The sequence below is a fragment of the Trifolium pratense genome, linkage group LG5 (genome assembly GCF_020283565.1).
Source record: "Trifolium pratense cultivar HEN17-A07 linkage group LG5, ARS_RC_1.1, whole genome shotgun sequence".
Classification (NCBI taxonomy): Eukaryota; Viridiplantae; Streptophyta; class Magnoliopsida; order Fabales; family Fabaceae; genus Trifolium; species Trifolium pratense.
Window position 1 is genome coordinate 45,910,092 of NC_060063.1, and position 23,337 is coordinate 45,933,428.

The window sequence follows — 23,337 nt, forward strand, 5'->3', positions numbered from 1 at the left end:
TAATAAGCTGCTAGAAAATTAATCAGAAGACTCAAATAATCAAGGGCAAATTGTTCTTTGCATATGATAAAGTACATATCCATATATATAGGACAAATTCCACAATTAGCAACATTAGGAAAGTTTGATAAAAGTTAATCAAACCACAAATGAAAAACCTACTACATTACTTTATGATACATTTGCAATTATTGTAAACTAAAAATCTATGGCCTAACTGAGAGAGCTTTTGGCAAAGTTTCATGCACAGGAATTGATAGAGATTGTAGCTTGCAATCTGAAGAAATAAATTGAGCATTTTCCTCTATCATAATTTTGTTAATCAACTTCATCAAAACTTGTTCTAACTCTTCTCCATCACTCCAACCATGAATTTCAGCCTTAAGAAGTGAAGGGTCTTTACATATTAAGTCCCAAGCTGGAAAATTCTTCCTTGGCATCATGAAATCTCTCTCTTTAAGCCTTAAGCTAGGACAATAATCTCCAATACCATCACCAAGATAGATAAACCTCTTATTATTATCCCCTTCAAGAATTGAACTTTGGATTCTATCTATGATCAAACCCTGTAATTCATAAAAACAAAAAAGTTATAAGTATATAATTTAATCATAAAATTTCAAAAATGAAGAAAGAAAGATAGATACATAGATATATTAAATTCTTTTTTATTTAAAAAACTGGTGATCTTACATAAAAAAAAAAATATTTTATTTGTTTAAATATGATTTTAATCCCTATAAGTTTTTTTTTTTGTTTTATCCTCGTAAGTTTTTTAAGTTTGATTTTAGTCCCCGTAAATTTAAAAATTGATATTTTAGTCTCTGAAAACATATGTAACCCAATATAATCATGACACGTGGTGTGAGGTGGTCCAATAAAGTAATTTTAGGAATTAAAAATAATTGTTTTTCAATTTACTTGGACTAAATCCAAACAAAAAATATGCTTTATTTTATATTTGCACTCAAGCTAGTGGCCACAAATAAGAGATGACAACATTCCAGCCTTATAGGATCAAGATCATTACTTGCAAATAGATTAAGTCATGGAAGCACCTATCTTAATTATTAAAATAAAAATAGGATTAATTAAATTATAGATCTTTGAACTAATTGTGAATATTTAAATTGATTTTTTAACTAAAAAAAGGTTGTAATTGAATTCATAAATTTGTTAAAAAAATATTTAATTAGATTCATGAACTATACCTTGCACATATTGGGAGGACAGAGAGGACAACCATGTGAAGCCTTATTGAAATCATGATAAGGCAAAATTCTTAATCTTCCTTCTTGATTAACATAACCAGGATTAGTGTTAATCTCTGAGAAGCATTCTCTTATTCCTAAATGCTTCAAAATTGTTTCAATGAAAAACACATTGGCATCACTCACAATCCTCAAATCACACCCTAAAGCATGAGCTGATTTAATTGCAGGTACTATTCTGTGATGAATTGGAATCCTATGAAGAACCTTTTCAATTTCTTCAATGGTTGTTCCATTTGAATGAAGCTCCATCATCATCTTGTCCTATAGTTCCAAATCCAAAACAAAATTATATGCTTATTAATAAGTTAGAAAAAAATTATAAAAAAAAGAAAAGAAAATGCTAAATGGTGCTCGAGTCACTAGTTAAGGATATTAAAATAGAAATTATATTTCGAAATACGTGAATTCAATAACTCAAAATATAAAAAGTTGTCTTTTCACTATTAATTTTATGTTTTATTTCCTCTTTTTAGTATGCTTAGCAAATGTCCCGGACACCGTTTAGCATGACCCCAAAAAAATTAATAATTAAAAAACAGAGCATTTGAAAACAGAGCATATGAAAAACAGAGCATCATGTGAAGCAATAAGAATCATACCATGAGAGAATTCCAAGGCATGGTTGGAAGAAGCTGATTAAACAAATCAGTGAAACCTAATTCATCAATGACCCAATTATCACTATCACAATCAATGATAGTTTTGTCAAAGTCGAAAACAACCACAATATTAGACATTTTTTCTTTGAGAAAGAGAATGTTAGAAATTTCAATGACCCAGAAGAAAAAAACTGGTTAAGAAGAATTAGTAGCTAAATGGGTGTTTAAAAGTGATCTCAAAATTGGTTCTTGGTTTGAATTTGATGACAGGGAGAAAATAGGTATTTATAGTGAAGAATGAAAAAGACAACACCAAAAAAAGAAGAAGGAATCTTTGATTAGAAAAAGGAATATTACATAGCATCCTCTTAAAAGTGGAGGCTAAAAAGATTTATAAGTTGTTGGATTGGAGAAGTTACCGGTTTTTAGTTTTGACTAGTACAATTTTTGTTGGTTTTAAAAAACCTAGAAGATTATATTTATCAAAAGAATTTAATTTATATGCACCGTCAGTGTAAAGTTATTTTGCACATGCGTTCAATAATATACCGACACATCATGTATGATAATTAAAAATACATGATGTGGCAACACGTCATTGGATGTATGTGTAAAAAATATTTACACCGACAGTGCACAACAATTAAACTCTTATCAAAATTTGTTTTATATTTTTGACACAAAAATATTTACCAAAACCATTAGTCCTTATTGTGGTACTTAAGATTATATCTCAGCCGTTGGATTTGGTTGGGTAGAAGATTAGTTAGTTAACTTCGTTTAAGGATAGAATTCGAGTTCAACCTTGAATGAAAAAAAATTTAGATACATGTTATTTAATTTTATCGAATTCTAATTTATTAGGTCATTGTTTCTAAATATTAGAGTTTAAGGCATAAGTTTTTTTTTTCACTAACCCTTCAATTTTTAGGAGAAAAAAACTCTGTTAATATAGATGTCATTTGACCAAAAGATAAATAAAATTAAATTAAAAAAATCATTCTTCTTAAAAATCGAACTCAAATTCTCAATAAAATATATTTTCTAATTTTTTTTTTACACAAAAAAGATTTATCCTAAAGATTTATTTATATCCATTTGTTGGTATAATAAGGCATGAGATAAGAGATTGAATAAAGAGGAATATTCGAGAGGAGGATAGGATAGGATGCATATTCCATTCGGCACCGGAAAGGAATGGAAATATGGAATAGATACAGCCACCAGAATATTCTCGGTATAGTCCGGTTCTACTTTTATGGTATAATAATAATAATAAAATCATGCACTTAATTTGTTTCTCAATTACAGTAAACTAATGTGCCATGTACAATTGTATGGTTATAACAATATTGCTTAACCTAGTTTTTTCTTCTTCTTGATCTATCAAGGAGGGGTGGTTTTAGGGTCAATTTTTGACCCAAAATCACCCCTCATAATTGTTTTTCTTTTTCTTCTTTATTTAAATAAGTGATCTTCACATTGATCAAATTTTTCTTTTTTGTGATTTCGCCGTCTGAGTGTGGCGTTGTGTTTTTCGTCGTCTTGTGCGACGTTTTTGTTGTCCCGTGTGCGGTGTTCATTTGATTTCTATTGAGAAGATCGGCTTCAGTCAATTACAGATTCAACCAATGATTTGGGCTTCAACGCTGCAGATCCGGAGGCATGGATACTTCGGTGACTTTAACTTTATCATATTATTTGTTGTAGGCATTTTGCCGTTGTATGCTATTAACTCGGATGCTGTGAGTTTTGTTCACAGATTCATCCTTTACGTTTTTAGCGATGTTGATTATGTGGTTGTATTTGATGTAATCTATCAATTTGAATGAATGAATATCATTTTGTTATTGTCAAAAAAAAAAAAATTACAGTAAACTAATAAACTATTTTCAAAATATAAAAATATGCTTTCAAAAACATTTTCGGGAATTCAATATATATTCACACAACTAATTAAAAGTTGGTTTATTGGTGACTTGCGTTGAATTTGGTAGGGATGATCAATGTTCGATCCTCATTCGGAGGATTCTGAAACCACTTGATGCTAAAACTGATCCATGAATCAGATTAGACGGTCCAGTAAATCGGATACTAATGGTGAAAACAAAAAAAATATATAATTTTTTCACTCAGGTGGTGCAAACATTGGGTTTGACTAGAAAATATTATGACTCGATACTTAAAGTGCGAAGTGAAGCACAGGTCGCTACTTAGAGTACGAACTGAAACACAATTAGCTATTTAGAGTACAATCAGTTTACACTTTAACTATTGAACCTTATAAAAACTTGGCCACCGTCCAATAAAATATTTTAATTAGCCATTGGAGCGATTATGGCAGTATCGATCAATCACATACACACACCGTATAATTCTATAAATTGAAATTATTATTTTTATTTTTTAAACACTCACTAATACAGTGTTGCATTCGAAATATTTTCTTGAGAGTGAATGAAGGGTTCGCACTTTAACTTGCAAACTATGTTTCAATCAACATTATTTTGTGGGAGATTAGAGATGAAGAGAACAAAAAAATTGAATTTTATAAAACTTGCATCCTAGAGTGCGAACTTTTTTCCCCATTTTTTACTATTTACACACTCACATTCTAAAGTAAGATGAGTAAATTTGAAATATCAGAGGAGTTGGATGTATGATTGAGATTGCGCCAAAAAGTAAACCTCTAAACCAAAATCAAGAGAATGAAATACAAACAAAGGGGAGAAGCTGTACAACTCTTAGTAGTTGCAAAATGAATCAATAGAAAGAAGGAACAAATTAATTAGGTTCATTGTTGAAGAAGAAAAGGAATTCCAAATTTAAATAAACTTTATAGATAATTTTCTCTCTTTTTAATAAACGTGGGAAACCAAAGTATCTTTAAAATATTACTATAACACGTTATAATACATGTAAATATTTGAGTGCAAATCAAATAATTATGATTATTTTTTTTGAAAAAATAAAAAATACATCACATAAAAAATCTAAAATTTCATAAATATAACAAAATATAGGAAAAAAAAATTCTAAAACAGGATACTATGAATGCCATTGCCGAATGGGAGCTTCTATAGTACATATGAAAATTTTCAATGTATCGGTACATTAGATTGATTAATTAATAAATTAACGATTATTTTATAAATTGAAAAATTATTTGTCGATTATTGTATTTTAGAGATGATAATTCCATAAGAAAAACACAAGTTCAATATTTTATAGGTATTATATTAATTTTTTTACATTTTTTCATTAAAAAATTCAATAATGGCTATTATGAGTGATAAAAAATTCAAAAAAATATATAATTTTGTTTTTTTACAATTTTGATAAATATAATTTAGTTATTATAATATTTTAAATGATAGAAAAATAATTTCTTTTAAAAAAATATTCATTTACCTAATAATTTAATGATTTAATGTACCGATACATTGAAATTGTACCTATGTACCATAAAATTTGCCTTGCCGAATACATTTGGCTTTAATATTAATAATAAAGTTAGTCTATATCGTTTGGGACATGACGATGAATCCATATCCAGTCGTCATTTGCTAAATGAATACACCGTCGTATCCCCAAAATAATTTTGTTAGGAGTTTTGGATTAAACGTAATGCAAAGTGTCTGTTTTTTAGCTGGTTATGAATATATACGTGGTGTCCAACACATTATAATATTATATATGCATGATGACACACCAACCCAAATCATGCAATTGCCTTTATTTGATTTAATGTATGGATACATTGAAATTTGATAGATGTACCGTAGAAGCTCCCTTTGTGTAAACTGCAAATTAGTCTTCATCTTATAAACAACATAGTGTGACATAAGTAGTAGATATTTGGACATTTAATCATTTCGTTTTGGATTCAATCTCCATCTGGTGCATATTCGAAGAAACATTTGTTGAAAAATGTCAACTTCTTAATAGATCAGTCTCTACAATTCGACGCAGAGGATTGGCTCATTTAACAAAAAAAATCTTCATCATCTTATATATTGATTGTCACAAACAAATATTGGAAATTACAGATGGCACCTAACATGACAATATATGTTAATGGCAAACTGATTTATACGATATATGTTCACGAGCATTATTATCAACTACTAGTATTATTGCTTACTTTTCACTTTTAATCTTGGTGGTTGTTGAAATCAAACTAAGAACCACGTATCTTCCACTTCTTTGGAAATCTATACGTGTTTCCAAGGGTTCTTATTGAAGCCATGGATTAACCCTAATCATAAAAAGATTCATAAAAAGATATTAGAAAAAGGAAGTGCCACATATTTGAGAGTGACGAGATCATTGCATTACATTGGTGCATATAACTTTGGAACATTAGGTGGTTTCTAGCGGCTTTTAGACGAAAGATGACATATGAATGGTTCAAATTCACATATCAAACTATGAATCACGAACACCGGCTCAAAAGGAAGAGTTAGCTTATTCGAACTGGACTTTGAGGAGTATCTCCCCAAAAGGGGCACATCACATCTACAGGTCTTTCCACAATTCCTCTATGTGTGATTTTTCAAAAATTTGAGGCGCCTTATCTAATATAGCGTTTTCCGTCAACAGCGATAATAATTTAAGAAAATGACATATTCAATATAATTTTTTTAAAAGTGGCTAATAAATTTTATTAATAATGCACTCGAGCGCAAGGTGACCACAGTTCCAAAAACCAACACATATAGACATATCACAAAGTAAGAAAATAAATTAAAACATAAATACCTAAATCCACCAACATCAACTGCGGTGGATTCAGACACCGACGCATATGTGCTATACTTCTATACCTATATTAAAAAATTGATTTGTGCTACCTATATTAACAACAACACATATAGAAATATCCACAATAGAATAAGTGGCCTTCTAAGAAGTTTTGATTAATTAATGTGTGAGTGAACACAAAATATACTCAAAAGACTCGTGTTAATTTGTGACGATAACCAACAATATTTAAATTATATTTTATGATACCACTTTTTTATATTAGCTCCTGTAAATTATCTCAACAAATATCTATTTAACATATTATGATCAGATACATGTGTAACAAAATTTTACATCGTCAATACATAGGAATTAATTGCTTATCTTAATACCTCATGCATCCAAAACCAGTAAAACCTACCATAGAAATGATAGAAAGAAAAGTTGATATTTCTTCTATCTGCACCCCTTCATTGTTACAATTTACAAACAATATCCAAATGGGGGCATGTCAAATTTTCTCACTTTATGATTTTTCATTTTGAAATAAAAAATGTTAAAGTGTTAGTTTTAACTGAGGGAATCAAAATACTAACATTTTTATCATTCTACTTTTTAATTCTCGATCTCCCACAACTCAATCGACAGCCCGCACACATATTTTTTGGATTTTGCGGCAAGTCTTCATGATTTTGGGTTAAAATAAGTGCCGACAAATCATTAGATTTGGTCTAATGATAAAAAGTTTGGATAATATGTTAGCTTCATCAAAATTATATGGATAAAATAACTTTTCACAAAATACTTGCTCAAACGTAACCGTAACTAATGTAATTATAACTATTCATCAATTGAGATACATGTTCAAATTTCAATAAGAGTTTTTTTTTTTCAAATGGCTCCAAAATTTGGTTAAGACAGAATTAAGAACCCACTAGTAAAAAATTTGCCATAATTGAGATACCTTTTTATTTCAGGGGATGAAAGATTAGATTTTAGCAAATACTATACGCAACTACATTCATATATACGTTTATTTATTTTTTATAAGAAAAAAATGTATTTCGTTTTAACTTTCAATCCTAAAAGAGGCATGTGACCACACTGACCAGACAAGAGATAACATAAGAAATATCAAATAATTGCATAAATTTATCCTTTTGTTTCCCATTATATGTTTTTGGTGTTAGACAGATAGAGGATTAGGTATGATAAAGTTTTTGCATCGTGGATCTCATTCATGCGATAGGAATGCTTTCTAGAGCTTTTTCCGTATACCATTTGGTGTTCAAGGGAATAATAAGATTTCAAGAAATACGTTGATTTTGATCAAAATTTATTCTCATTAAAAATTAAACTTGGATTCTCCGAATGCTTTCTAGAGTCTTGATGTTTTGAAGTTTTTTCACTGATTAATTTTGCTTGTGGTTGAATCGTGTTTTGCTATTATTTATGTTCTTGAAACTTTTTATTCGAAATTTAAAATCTAAGCTTCCACTAAAAAATTTAAGTTCGAATTCATAATCAGTGCAAAATTTTGAGTGAAATCACATATTCATTTGTAAATTTTGAGGTTCGAAAGTGACTCTGGTGGTGTTGCCACCGCGCCGGAATCACCTTCGACCAAACCAGTTTTTTTTGCAGCGGGAGGAAGAAGAAGAGCTGAGGTGTCCTGCTCAGCGCACCCCCAAACCTTCTCCACGCGCCCCCTCTTTATTTTTAGCTTTTATTTTTATTTTTTATTTTAGTCCCTCAATGTGCAACTCGATGTTATTTTGGCCCCTGACTGAAGAATAAATACAAAATAGTCTCCGACTCTGCAATTCGTTAGTCATTTTAGTCCCTTTTGTCAAAATTGGCCATTAACTTTTTTAAAAAAATTGACGTGACATTTTTTGGAAACACGTGGCACCCTGAGTAGGCATTAGTTGAACAAGTAGCCTAATGACGTGGTGAGGGACCAAAATGACAATACTTTTTTTTTCTTTTCAATTTCTTCTCTCATTCTTCATCTTTTTCTAGGGACCAAAACGACAATACTATTGATCAATAATGTGATAATCATCATCATCATCGAATGGTTGAACAATGATGGAAGAATTTTGTTGTTGTTCGCCATTAATTAATGGTGACAGGTGACATAATGAGATGACGATGGTATGAGACATAAGAGGTTTGGAGAAGTTTATAGAGGAAGAAGAATATAAGCGGGGGCCTAGTAGAGGGAGTGACAAAACTGAAATCAATAGCAGCAGCAATATCCATGCCTTTGCTACCTAACTAACATGTCATATTTGAGTTTCATATCAATTTTTCTATCGCAAACAATACAAAACACTTGGCCTTTCAAAACTAATAAAAGCAATATAAATTTGAGAAGAAGGAATGTATTTTTATATAGATCCGAGAACAACATACATAATGTAAATGCAAATTGTAGGTCATTTCAATCCAAGATCACTGCAAGTCTCTCCCAAGAGAAACATGTTGTTGTTGTTGTAGTTTTGGTTGGATTTGTGGTGATGAAGATGGTAGTTGTTTTGGAGGAAGAGATGGAAAGAGTGGTTGGTGGAGGAAGAGAGATAGAAGGAAAGATTTGGTAAAATGGAAAAAGATGAAGAATGAGAAGAAGATGAAGAAGAAGAAGAAGAAGATGAAGAAATGAAAAAGAAAAAAAGGATTGTCAATTTGGTCATGGCCATGTCATCGGGCCATTTGGTCAGCTAATGTCTACTCAGCATGCCATATGTCTCCAAAAATGCCATGTCATTTTTTTGTAAAGTTAACGGCAAATTTTAACGGTAGGGACTAAAATGATTAACAGATTGCAGAGTCGAGGACTATTTTGTATTTTTTCTTCAGTCAGGGACTAGAATGACAGCGAGTTACACATTGAGGGACTAAAATGACTATTTCCCCTTAAAAGAAATTGATGTGGCACATGACTAGGTAAGTCATCCCATGTGGTTGTCCACGTGTGTTTTCCGTTTGCCACGTCTCGAAATCTAACAGCGTTAGTCAAAAAATTGATGGAATGGACTAACTTAATTAGTAAATGGAAGAAAAGATAAGAGGCCAATTTGAAACATTTAAAACATAAGGGACCAACTTGAAACCTAAAATAAAGATAAGGGGTTAAATGTACAATTAAGCCTATAATTTAGATACATTAATGTCGGTGGATTTTCTCCACTTGTGCAAGTTAGACAAAGCCTAAAACCCAGAATAACTATAACAGTATAACTATGTGTTTTAGAAATTATAGGCATGTGTTGGTGCAAATGAATGGTGGATATCAAGTCGTGTGTTTGTTGTATGTGTCCCTCTTTTATACTTCCTCTGTCCCATTTTATAAGACATTCTTTGACTAAATGCACTATTCATATGTCTTGTTTTAACCATATTTTTCTAAAAGTATATAAATGTAAATATTATCATATAAGATATTGTTTGATTTGTTTCGATGTATATTTTTAAAATATCAAATTTCTATAATTTTTACTAATAGAAAATTAAAGATATTCGTAATCAAAAGTATGTATTGACATACATGCAGTAGTCAAAGAGTTCTTATATTTTGGGACGGAGGGAGTAATACATGTAACTAAAATGTTACTTTAGGCTTTGTCTAACATGCACAAGTGGAGAAAATCCTCCACGGTGCACAAGTTGGCAATTATACTATAAGGAATATGAATTTTACAAAATCCACCGTTAAATTGAAAGTTTATATCGTATAGATCATCCATAAAAATTTTAAAAAAATTGAAAATCATTTGATATGTCATTTAGACCCATCAATATTAACGGTAGTCAATAAAAAACCATAAACCGTTAATCTTGACGGGTCTCAATAACATATAAAATGATTTTTTAATTTTTTTTCAAATTTTTTATGGATGATCAATACGATATAAACTTTTAATCCAACGGTAAATTTTATAAAATTCGTGTTCGTTATAGTATAATTGCTAACTTGTGCACCATGTCGGACTTTATCCACTTGTGCATGTTAGACCCGCTCGTTCTTGTGAATATATATGTTTTGTAAGATTAGCAATGCTCAGTTTTGGATAACTCTATTTTACAGGTAAATGTTACGGACTCGTGGATGTGGTTGGTTAATCCGGAAGAAGATTACTCTGTTAGAGGGACTTATCATATTTTGACACATATGATGTCACTGAGTTATCAATTTAGGGCCCGTTTGGTGTGCTGGATAGGAAGATAGGATAGTATAAAATTAACCTATCCTGTTTAAATCTTTTGTTTGGTGCACTAATAGGAAAGGATAAATTTAACCTATTGTTAATCTTATCCTATTGACTCTTTGTTATTCTAATCCTTATTTTAAGCTAGGATAGCAACATGATAGGATTTGTTTATGCAACTCGCCACTTGGATATATTTTTTTATTATTCATTTCACCATATTTATCCAATGTCTTGCAATCTTGCATTGCTTGCATATATTTTTTTAATCAGCAGTATTCTTTTTGATATTTGTCATTTTTCTTATAATATTTATTTGTTATTTAAATATATATATATATATATATATATATATATATATATATATATATATATATATGGTGAAATGTTAAATTATATCGGTATAACATTTGAATAATGTTACACTACTTAATAACGATTTAACGAATATAAATTTTACAAAATTTTGATTTTTGTAAAATAACGACATTTAATAAAAACGCATAAATCGTTAATTTTAATTTGTCTCGATAACATATCAAACGATTTTAGATTTTTGTAAAATTTAATATGGATGATCAATATGATATAATTTTTCAATTAAACGGTAAATTTTGTAAAATTTGTATTTGATTTATATTCGTTAAAGCGTTATATTCGTTAAAGCGTTATTGAACGGTACTATTATATTACTCAAATATTACTCCGGTGTAATAATACGAGAACTTATATTTAATTTCACAAATATAAGTTTGTCATTTAAGTATAATACTCCCTCCGGTCCTTATTATAAGAAAAAATTTGCTTTTTAGATTCATAAAATGTTTGATGTATCTAGTTAATAAAATGGTCTAAATACATCAAACATTCCATGAATCTAGAAAGCAAATTTTTTCTTATAATAAGGACCGGAGGGAGTAATATGTCTAACAAAAAAAAAATTAATAATATGTCTTATCATGTCAATATCATGTGTGCACCAAACACAAGATATGATAAAGTAATGCTATCATCTTTCTTATCATGTGTGTATCAAACACATGATAGGATAAATATTTATCCTATCACTATCATATCCTTATCCAACTTCTTATCCTATCTTGTCTCTATCCTATCCTGCGCACCAAACGGACCTTATAGTGATTTTATTTGAAATAAGCTAGTTCCATTGAAGGTCTCTCTTTTTTGCTTGGAGAATGCTTTGTGACATATTACACATGGAGACTAATTTTATGTCAATGTGGTTGCTTGCATAATGATTAATTCGCTATATTGTTCAATTGGATGTGAGTTATTGATGATTCTAATAATTTGTTTTTATGCACCAAGTACTTATTTTTCATGCTTCTCAAATAATATTATTTTTTGATAAAAAAAATGTTATTTTCACGCAATGCACAAAGTACTTACACATTGTATACACTATTTACTCCTCTTATTTTCTTTATTATTGATGCAAAATGTGTTTTTATTTTTAGTGTCATACTTTTGATAACAAATATAGAAATGTTTGTTAATTTTCGATTTTTGTGAATATCCGTAGGTAGAGCTGTCAAAGTGGCCGGCCCAGTCCGGCCTGGCCCGGCCTGCAGGGGCCCGGTCAAATAAATGGGCCGGCTCAGCCTGGCCCGTTAACTTCATGGCCCGGACAGCTTACCCGGTCGGATAAGCAAAAGCCTACATGGCCCGGTGGGCCGGCCCATTAATTTTCATAGTATTTTTTTTTGAAAAAAAATATATTCTACTAAATTTATGTTATATTTTTCAACTAAATCTTCAAGAAGGTAATTTGTATCCCTATATTTTCTCACATAATCTCCCACCCAAACAACAATATCTTCCTCTTTATCCTCATCAAACAAACAAACAAACAAATCTCTAACAAATAATCTCATTCTAATCCAATAAGTTTTTTGTCATATTATTATTATTACTACAAAAAAAAATTCCAAATTTTATATCTTTCATTCATCCATTGTAATTTAAGTAAAAACAAAAATATAGAAAAGAATATAAAATAAATACAATAAAAAGATGATAGGCTTAAAATAACCATATTCCAAGTTTTATAACCTTCGTTGTAATTGCACAAAAAAAAATTAAAAAAATATAAAAAGATGATTTGCTTAAAAATAGGAATAAAACAAATTATAGATAGGAACAAAACACAAATAATAACAATAAAACAACAAAAATAATAAAAAAATTATATATGAATTTATGCATAAAAATAGGACCAAAATATAACAATAAAAAGATTATAATTTTTTTTAAAATAATTTTTTAAATTCTTTAAGGGGCCGGCCCAAAAGCCTGTGGGTCGGCCCATGCCGGCCCATGAAAAAGCCTGACCCGATAAGGTCCGGCCCGATAAGGCCCGACCCCTTTTTATGAAGTCCGGCCCATGTAAAAGGATAGGGCTAATGGGCCGGCCCGATAGCCCGACCCTTTTTAACAGCTTTATCCGTAGGTACCGTGGAGATGAGGATGAAGAAGAATATTCTCACGTGACAGGGGTAGGGGGGGTCAAAGACGGGAACGAGGAACAAATATGGGAGCGGGGCATGGAGTGGGGAAGCATCCTCTGCACATTTTTTGCTCCATTAACATCCCTATGGATGCAAATGTTTTAGGATGAGCTTAAGTTGAGTGCAAGTGCTAGGTAATATCCAATAGAAAAGATAAATTAAAGTATCACTATGCACAAAGCCGTAAGAATAATAAATTTATCAAAGTAGTTTATAATAATAGATTGATCCAACTTGCATGAGATTGAACTTCTCAAGTTACTGATTGAATATCAAAGTAGTTTACAATCTCTAACTTTTACACACAAAAAATAATTGGAAGAAAAGAATTCATCTTATATGTTCAACATGTTTGGACCTATATATCCTGTAAAAAAAAAAATCAAAGTGGTTGAGATTTATTTAAAAATTTGATATCTCTCAACTAATATTTTTTTATAATACTGATTAGAGATTGCACCTCCAAACAAAGCTTATGATATTATATACCAAAGAATAATGGAATAAGATAATGTTGATAAAGAATTTTATTACATATTTCAGTCCTATCCAGTTTTAAAAAAGGAGTGCTTTCAGGCAATTAAACATATTAATAAAAAAATTAAAATTAAAATTTGTACATTAAATACTTTAAAAATATAAAAATATATCTTTTTAACAGTAATTTTATCTTTAATTTTTTTTTTAAATATATTTAACAAGTGACTTAACACGACCCTTTTTTAAGAATTAGTGTTTGTAATTGTCCATAGTTAAATAAAAAATCATACTCCATGGTTAAATAAAAAATTCCATGACAATATCCATAAGCCATGCCACACATAGTCACATACTCCCTCCGTCTCAAAATATAAGCAAAAACTAGTCAACAAAAATTGGTATATTTGGTGTAAATTTTAGTCTAGATACATTAATTTTTATTGACTCACTTTTGCTTATATTTTGGGACGGAGGGAGTAGACTTCAACATATTCCATGCTCATAAGTCATAATCCTGTCAATTTTTTTAATACTGATTCAATCTTAGAAAACCCACACACAATCCTGAACCGTTTGATTACCCCCACTGAGGACCCACTTTATGTCATAATGATAAGATCTCAGGAGGATTAATTGTGAAAGAATATCAAAGAGATGAAAAGGCAAGGACAAACATGTCATTTCCAATAAATCTCACCATAGCCTTTAGCTTTCAACATTTTCTGTTCCTATCACAACAAGTACATCATTTAATTAATGAAAAATTCAATCAATCCAATTATTATCCTCTAATCTCACCTCCTTTTCCATTACAGACCATTCATATAATGACACCTTCATCACCCATACTTACAATGCTCTGCATTGAACAACCTCATGTGACAGACACGTGAGGTTATCACACACAAGGAAATTATATTTATATTTTATTTATTTCTATAAAATAAACTAGGTCATGCTAACCGGTGTCTCCAGGTCACTGGTTAAGGAAACCAAATAAAAAAAATTCTAAATTGAAAATAACACTTTTATAATTTTAAGAAGTTGACTGCACAAACTCCAATGTCATATTACTACACTCTCTATTCTCATATATAAGCAACTTTTTACTTTTTAGATTCATTGAATAATTGATGTAGCTCGCCATTTTTTGGTCCAGATACATCAATTATTGAATGAATTTAAAAAATGAAAAGTTGCTTATATATATATGAGACTAGAGAGAGTATATTTGCTTCTTTAAATAGTGCTCCCCGCTCCGTGGGCACTGTTTAGCATTTTCCAATAAACTAAAATGTCATCTGACGAATTGGTCGGAGAACTAGAATTCGATTTTTAACGGAAAAGAATCTTGGTCATACTTTAGTTATATGGTGATCCAACTTAGGATTACCGAACCTCTTTTTTGGAAACTATGGAGTAAAAAAAGTATCATGCATGTATAACTGTAAAAATCAATCCTTAAGACCAAACTATTAAAGAGATTGAGGATCGAATATCTATCACTTGTGTTACAAATTATTACAATTCGAACACAAAACCAAATGGTTAAACATCGAATATCTATCCCTTGTGTCGCAAACCGTTGTCATATTTATTTATTATTTAAATATATTTATTTACGTACGAAAAAAACAAACAGGAACTATTATTGAGAGAGAGAAGAAGTAGACACAGAGGAGAGAGTGTGTTTTTGTTTGTGTGTTTGTGTTGTGTTTTTTAGCATCTCCAAATCCAAAGAACCGTTTGCTTCGTCATTTTTATCCTAAACAAAAAATTTCCCATTTTTCTCCTTCTAGAGAGAGAGGAAAAAAAATTGAGATTTCAAGAGAGAAGAAAAAAAATTGAGTTTTTTTTTTTGTGGGGTGTTGAAAATTGAAATGGTTGAAGTGGAAATCCAATTTGAAATAAGTTTGTAAGAAGAAAAAATTTAATCTTTTTTTGATGGGTGTTTATGAAACTATGATCTTGTGAAAACCCAGAAAGGAAATCTTCGATGCGTTGAAAGATTGAAGATTGTGAGAATTTTTTTTTTCGTGTTCCGTTGATTGGAAAATGAACGGTGGCGATGATGTTGTTGTAGCTTCGGAGGAACCATTGCAACCGTTGGAGTGGAAATTCTCACAGGTTTTTGGTGAACGTGCGGCTGGTGAAGAAGTTCAGGAAGGTAATTGCTTGTTCTTATGTTGCATAGTGTGTGGTTTTTCGGATTGTACTATGTTGTTGGATCCACTTTATTGTGTTTAGATTAGGGTTTGATTTTCTTTTTGCTTTGGATCTGAGTAGGATCGTGTTTGTGTTAAACTATGTTTTTTTGCATTGGTGATTTTTACTTGGTTGTATTGGATATGAGTGTGAAAGTGTAACTGAGTTGTTAATGAAGTGGTTTTAGTTTTGGATTTGGATTTGGTATCGTTTTTTGTGTGTTTAGCTCGAGTGTGTTTGTAATCGAAGCAGTTCTTGTTGTGGTGAATTGATTTGTTAAGTTTTCGATGTGAGTTTGAGTGTTTGAAGTTAGATCTTAATGGCGTTTAGTTCGACGAGTGGCATTGAGAATTGACATGGATCAAATGAGTTTGTGTCATAGATGGAAGAAATATATATGATCATAAGTGCATGGTTGTCGTTTTGTTTCGCACTCCGCAATTTCATCAAACTCACTGCCAATCCAATCCAAACGTGAAACTGAGTTGCTAATGAAGTGATTTTATTTTTGGATTTGGTATTGTTTTATGCGTGTTTAGCTCGTGTTTGTATTCGAAACAGTTCTTGTTGTGGTGAATTGATCTGTTAAGTTTTCAATGTGAGTTTGAGTGTTTGAAGTTAGATCTTAATTGCGCCTAGTTCGACGAGTGGCATTGAGAATGGACATGGATCAAATGAGTTTCTGTCATATATGGAAGAAATATATATGATCATAAGTGCATGTTTGTCGTTTTGTTTGGCACTCCGCGATTTCATCAAACTAAACGCCAATCCAATCCAAACATGTCGTAAATAAATTTGACTGAAGGGCTTTTCCTATAATAGCGGGATTGAGTACGCATTCGGCATCTGCGTGGTAGCACTATTTTTAAATTGTAGTTGTTTCTGGCGAAATTAGTGTCTTGCTAATTCAAAAATTTCAGTGTCTATATGGTCTTAAAGCATTCTGCGCCTTGTGGTCTAATTTATAGGTCTTGTGATAATTGAAGAAACCACAAGGCGCAAATATTGTAGAACTTCAATTTCACAGTCTTGACCAGAAATTAAGAATTAAAATAAAACGAGGACTTGGGAGAGTAAGAAAACGATTTAAACAATTTTTGTTGCGAGGGAGCAACGATTTCTTCTATGGAAATTGAACCTGTTTAATCTTGAAGTTTTGATTCTACGTCTGTCACTCTGTCTAGTTTTGGATACTTTTGACACGGCACCTTGCTAGATTATGGTGGTGGAGATTTGGACTTGGTGAAATACCGTTCTTTCTTTTTTCACAGAAACCTTGCTTTTGGAATGACGTTTTAGCTCGCAGCAAACATGCAGTACTCGTAGACTATTTGTAAGAGCTTATGAAAACGATTATACTATGTCCATAAGCTGTTTTCAGCTTATTTCCATAAGCTCTCAAAGATATCTCATGAAAACAATTTATAGCTTATATGAAAAACAGTTTGATTTGATTAAGCTCTTACATTATAACTGCTCAATTAAGTTGTTTAAGGAAGTAGAGAACCTATGAATCTTATAGTTTATACCATTAACAGACTGATAGATTTTTTCAGTACAGTGATTGACCAATCTGGATTAGCTTTTTCTTCCAAGTTAATGTGTTAGTTTCTTAATTATTTACTCAACTTTCTTTCTACAGTGGACATAATTTCTGCTATTGAATTTGACAAGTCTGGCAATCATCTTGCTACCGGTGATCGCGGAGGTCGAGTAGTTCTCTTTGAACGGACAGATTCAAAAGATGTAAGTCTGTTTGTTGCTTCTCCTTATTTTTCATTTCTAAGTTAACATATCAACTTAGTTTTGAATGATTCCTTGCAACAAACTTGGTAGTATTAATATCCGTCTATTTATTACACAATACAGCAGCATGGATCAAGAAGGGATTTGGAGAGTACAGACTATTCTAGTAGTCGGCATCCTGAGTTTCGCTATAAAACAGAATTCCAGAGTCACGAGCCCGAGGTAATTTTTAGTTACCAGACACCAGTTAATGCTGCTCAAACTAATCCGCGGCTCAGAAATTTTAATATATATAATGTGATCGTTGTTTCAGTTTGATTATCTTAAGAGCTTGGAAATAGAAGAAAAAATTAACAAAATCAAATGGTGCCAAACAGCTAATGGTGCTGTATTCCTTCTATCTACAAATGACAAAACTATCAAATTTTGGAAGGTATGAAATGAATGAACACTAAGTACTAGTTTTCGTGTGAATTAATATGATTGATTTGTTTGCTAGATCACTTATTCTTACTGTCTTTACATGTTGAACAGGTTCAGGAAAAGAAGGTGAAGAAAATTTCTGACATGAATATTGACCCTTCAAAAGCAATAGGAAATGGATCTAGTTCAAGTAATTCCAATAGTTCTAAGCCACATCTTGCAAATGGAGGATCTTCCGATAAATCATATAATTATCCAAACAATGATTTCTCATTTCCACCAGGAGGCTTACCTTCGCTAAGATTACCCTCGGTAGTTGTATTCAACCTTAAGCCTTCGTAGTTGAATTCCTTTTCCAATCTTTGTTTATAAGAAAGAAATGTACTTAAAGTTCTACGCTTCATTTTGAAACCTTGACAATTACTTGTTTGATACTTAGTAGTGCAGCTAGTGCTTACATGTGCATTGTAAAATATGTAGGTAGTTAGCCATGAGACCAGTCTGTTGGCTCGATGTCGTAGAGTATATGCGCATGCTCATGACTATCACATCAATTCTATTTCAAATAACAGGTGAGTTGGTTATCTTATTGTATACCATATATTTTCGTGAAAATGTTGACTACTTTTATTTCTTGAGTTCATTTCTGCATGAATATTTTGTGCTTTTAACTTTTGTTGTAATGAACGCTTTTCTGAAATCTTATCACATTTGAATGTTGGTATGTTCCCTATATCTTCCAGTGATGGAGAAACTTTCATATCGGCTGATGATTTGCGAATAAATCTTTGGAACCTGGAAATTAGCAATCAAAGTTTTAATATTGTCGATGTAAAGCCTACAAATATGGAGGATCTGACTGGTAAGCTTTCACTACTATATTTTTAAGTTCTTCCGAAATTGTTGCTCTTTCTATAACTTCATATGATAATTTTTTTATACAAGTGATAACAACATATAAGTCAAAGTTATCTGAGAAGTGTTCCTTTTGCATTTGTGAATCATTCTAGTCTCATCTCTGTGATGTTGAGCGACATCATGATTAGGATTCAAATCAGAATCTGGGTTTTATGGATAAATCACGTGTAGATAACAGGTGAAATGGAAGTTCATTGGGTTTATTTTTTGGTTAGGAGAATTTGCAAGCAATCAGATTGGTTTGTACTTCGGATAGACTCAACCGGTATGAATGAAAGAACAAGAACTGAATGAAGGAATTTAGGGCAATGGATGCCCTAAATTATTATTCAGTAATGCCGGTCAATGTAATCAGAAGAATACAAGCAAGGTGAATTTGAGAGCACCTCTCATCTCCATAGGTTTCTGACTGCGTTCTTAACATGTGTTGTTATCTCTCCTTAAATACAATCTTCCGATTATTAGGTGCCTATCAGTTTTGTGGTTGGATCAATGACAGTTTTATCGCTGCAAACATTCCCTACTGAATCAGTGTTTGTAAGAAATGTGATCTGTAAAATGATTACTTCTAGGGGTTATAATTTTGTGTGGAAGGCGTTGAGCTTAGGTACTGAAGTGGGCATACATCTGTTTGAGGCAAGGCATGCCTTTTGTGTCTAATTGATAACCACAGGTTCACTGTGATGTTAGATGGGGAAAAAAAAACTAGTTGGTCTTTTGGACTCGGTTTCGTAAATTGTACTTTTTTGTTCTTCTTTGTAGTTTTTTTTTTTGGTTTGCTTCTTATATATTAGTATTGGTAGAGTCCTTGACTGTAGATAATGTTATTGCAGAGGTTATAACATCAGCAGAATTTCATCCTACACATTGTAATACACTGGCATATAGCAGTTCAAAGGGCTCAATTCGTCTTATTGACTTGCGCCAGTCAGCATTATGTGACTCTCACGCCAAACTGTAAGATCATCCTTTACTGATGTTTCATTTATGATAGAGACTTAAATCATGGATTGGGCCTTGACTTTGGCCCAAGCCTAAAATGTGGAAAGGAATGAAAGAATGATGAGGTGGCAAAGAATGCATGAGGAGTGCACGTGTTGCATCAGGAATTGGTTATATATATAGTGCTTAATAGAAAGAGAAGATTCATTCACGTATTTGGTTAGTTTTTTGTGGATCACTTTCATAGTGATTTGGGGAGCACTATGTGCTTTTGGGATTGGTAGTTCCTCTACCAATTTGTTACATGTTTTCATTACTCATTCTACTGTAATTTGAACCCTTTGAAATACAATTGCAAGTTTGCTTTATAATCCTGTTATCATTATCACTGTTTCATTCTTAAATTCATACACATACCTATCAATTGGAATATTGGGCTTACTTGGATCCCATTGTATGATCCCAAGTGATGAATACAATGACATCTTTTTCACAATGGTTAAATCCAACAACTCCTCAAAACAAGCATTAACACCCCATTCCTCATTCAATCCTTCCACAGTGTGCCTTGAAGGCCAACAAACATGCCAAAGTCAAGGCCCAATCCATGATTTAAGTCTCTATCAATTTATGTTCTCTGTAAAATGATATGTCTCCTCTAAATGAGCAACCCATTTTTACAAAGTGAAGTATTAAATGTTGATCAATAAATTAAATCAATGGTTGATATTATATGAACAAATCTTCGATGCTTAGAGTATCAACCTTTGATTATATCCCTACGGAAAAATAATACAATTTTCGAATGCTGACTCAGACAATTACTTCCTGTACAGATTTGAGGAACAGGAGGCCCCTGGGTCCAGATCATTTTTCACAGAGATTATTGCTTCTATCTCAGATATAAAATTTGCAAAGGAGGGAAGATATATACTCAGTCGTGATTACATGACTCTGAAGGTTTGAAAGCTTTTTTTATTCCAAAATCCATGTTTCTGTTGTCAAGATTATCTTAATATTTTGGATGGAGAGGTACTTTTAATTTATTGAATTAAACTAAATTCCATGTGACACTTGGATTTATTGAAAATTGGTATTTGATCGAATTCATTGATGGTGGTTGTTCAATCCAATGAACAAACATCTCTCTATTCATTTATATTTAATGTACAACTAAGATTTCATTTGGATTGGCTCTGTTGGTATAAGCACATGTGAGATTGTATGGGAGAGAGTTGATTGAAACAATATATGACATGTCCATAATCTGTTTTCAACTTATTTCCATAAGTTCTCCATGATAGCTTATGAAAACAATTTGACTTTATCTTTTGTTATAGGAATAGCTTATTCATAAACACTACTATGATGAGCGCTTAATTAAACTGTTTATTCATATTGGAACTATTTGTTTCTTGGACTTTAAGTTGTTGGACAGGCAAAGCGCCATTGCCATTATTTTTTCCCTATGAATTTGGATACCTTCTGCTTGTTATGCTCTAAACTTCTCTAGTCTCGCCTTATCTTACTTCTTTCCTTGTTTGTCAGTTATGGGACATTAATATGGATTCCGGCCCAGTTTCTACCTTCCGTGTTCACGAGTATTTAAGGCCAAAGGTTAGATTTCTTTGGTTAGATAAGTGAGGAGTCATGAGTTTCTGCTGATTTATTTAGTTATGATAACTTCTTTTTCTTTTTTTATGTGCAGCTATGTGATTTATACGAAAACGATTCAATTTTTGATAAGTTTGAGTGTTGTCTGAGTGGTGATGGATCGCGAGTTTCAACCGGTTCTTACAGGTTTGATTCAACTTCATCTGTCTGTTTTTTTTAATCTTTGAACCTTCGTCATAAGGCATATGTTTTTGTTTCATTTGATGCCAGCAATCTATTCCGCGTGTTTGGCTGTGCCCCGGGAAGTACAGAGGCTACAACTTTGGAAGCCAGTAAAAATCCAATGAGGTAATTTAGTACTGGAAACTCCCTACACAAATTGTGGTTTAGTTGGCATTGTAGCATTTATATGATCTTTTTCTTTTCCTCAGACGACAAGTTCCAACACCGTCAAGGCCTTCTAGATCACTTGGAAACAGTTTAACGAGAGTTGTAAGACGCGGTTAGTTTTTTTTTCTTTCTATTTAACCACCTTGTCATAGTCTTCAGTATTCATAATGTGTTGTTAGGGACTTGGGTAATGTTTGGATTGACTTATTATCTACTGACATAAGCACTTATGGGACTATTTGAAAGAGCTTGTAGAAATAGCTTATCACATGTCCATTAAGTTGTTTCAGCTTATTTTCGTAAGTTCTCCAAGACAACTTATCAAAACAGCTTATATGAAAACAAGATTTTATTGCTAAGTTACACTTTTGACACTCTAACTTTCACAAACTTGCAATTTTGGCCCGTTGACCAAGTCAACGCTAATGTGTGTCATTGTCCGCATGGCAAGATATGCTGACGTGGCATGTGAGTCACTTGCCACATGTGCGTTGACTTGGTCAAAATCAGTGAGGGGCCATCCTTTTGCAAAAGGGGCTAAAGTTAGGGGGCCAAAAGTGCAATTTAGGCAATTTTATTTTATCTTGTTATAGAAATAGCTTATACACAAGTACTTAATTAAGTAGTTTATACAAACAGAAAGTATAATAACAAATACTTCTAATATTTTGTTAATCTTAAGCAGGAGCTGAGAACACCGGTGTTGACGCAAATGGAAATTCTTTTGATTTTACTACAAAGTTGCTACACTTAGCATGGCATCCAAGTGAAAATTCAATTGCTTGTGCTGCTGCAAATAGCTTATACATGTACTATGCATGAAGAAAAATGGTTGGAAGACTTACATATATTTGCTTGGTTAACCTTTTTTTTGAGGTTACAATGAAGAAGGCTTCTTTTCCCTTCTTACCAAATACCAACCATTAAGTTGGAGGCTACATTAACTCACATACACACCTACAAAGTGCCCCTCAAAATATTTAGCAGGAGTTACAAAGGATCAAAAAGTGGCATTTTTTTTTTACATTTTTCATCCATCTGACCCTAATATTCTTTCCTCTCCTTTTTTCTGTATCATTTTGTGAAAAGAAGGTGCAGTTAATGCTTCATAATGTGTTTGGCTTACAAATGAAGAAGATAAATGTGATTGTAGCTCAACTACAAGAAAGATTAAAGATACAAAATGTAGTTTATTTTATTTTTTGCCTTAGATAAGATAGATATGTCTTGTGGAACAATGCAGTACATCATTTCTTCA

The 23,337-nt window shown here is 31.8% G+C and overlaps 2 protein-coding genes across 5 annotated transcripts; one reads left to right on the forward strand and one right to left on the reverse strand.

Moving 5' to 3' along the window:
• Window positions 1–39: 39 nt before the first annotated feature.
• On the reverse strand, window positions 40–2,239 carry LOC123884142 (inorganic pyrophosphatase 2-like). The gene is made up of 3 exons (XM_045933163.1): window positions 1,874–2,239; window positions 1,212–1,535; window positions 40–566 (listed from the first exon to the last, which is right to left on the reverse strand). Exons 1-3 carry the CDS (start codon window positions 2,009–2,011, stop codon window positions 207–209), a joined length of 822 nt encoding a protein of 273 aa, XP_045789119.1. The 5' UTR covers window positions 2,012–2,239; the 3' UTR covers window positions 40–206.
• A 13,092-nt stretch (window positions 2,240–15,331) lies between these two features.
• Window positions 15,332–23,337, forward strand: LOC123884140 (serine/threonine protein phosphatase 2A 55 kDa regulatory subunit B beta isoform-like). 4 transcript variants are annotated; one of them, XM_045933158.1, is made up of 14 exons: window positions 15,332–16,005; window positions 17,689–17,792; window positions 17,916–18,014; window positions 18,106–18,225; window positions 18,327–18,530; window positions 18,696–18,787; window positions 18,959–19,077; window positions 19,967–20,090; window positions 20,912–21,035; window positions 21,624–21,692; window positions 21,784–21,875; window positions 21,960–22,037; window positions 22,121–22,191; window positions 22,765–23,337. In XM_045933158.1, exons 1-14 carry the CDS (start codon window positions 15,894–15,896, stop codon window positions 22,899–22,901), a joined length of 1,545 nt encoding a protein of 514 aa, XP_045789114.1. In that variant the 5' UTR covers window positions 15,332–15,893; the 3' UTR covers window positions 22,902–23,337. The 4 variants fall into 4 exon arrangements, with proteins under 4 accessions (XP_045789114.1, XP_045789116.1, XP_045789115.1 ...); XM_045933160.1 differs by having other exon boundaries at window positions 15,462–16,005; window positions 17,919–18,014; XM_045933159.1 differs by having other exon boundaries at window positions 15,475–16,005; window positions 18,327–18,527.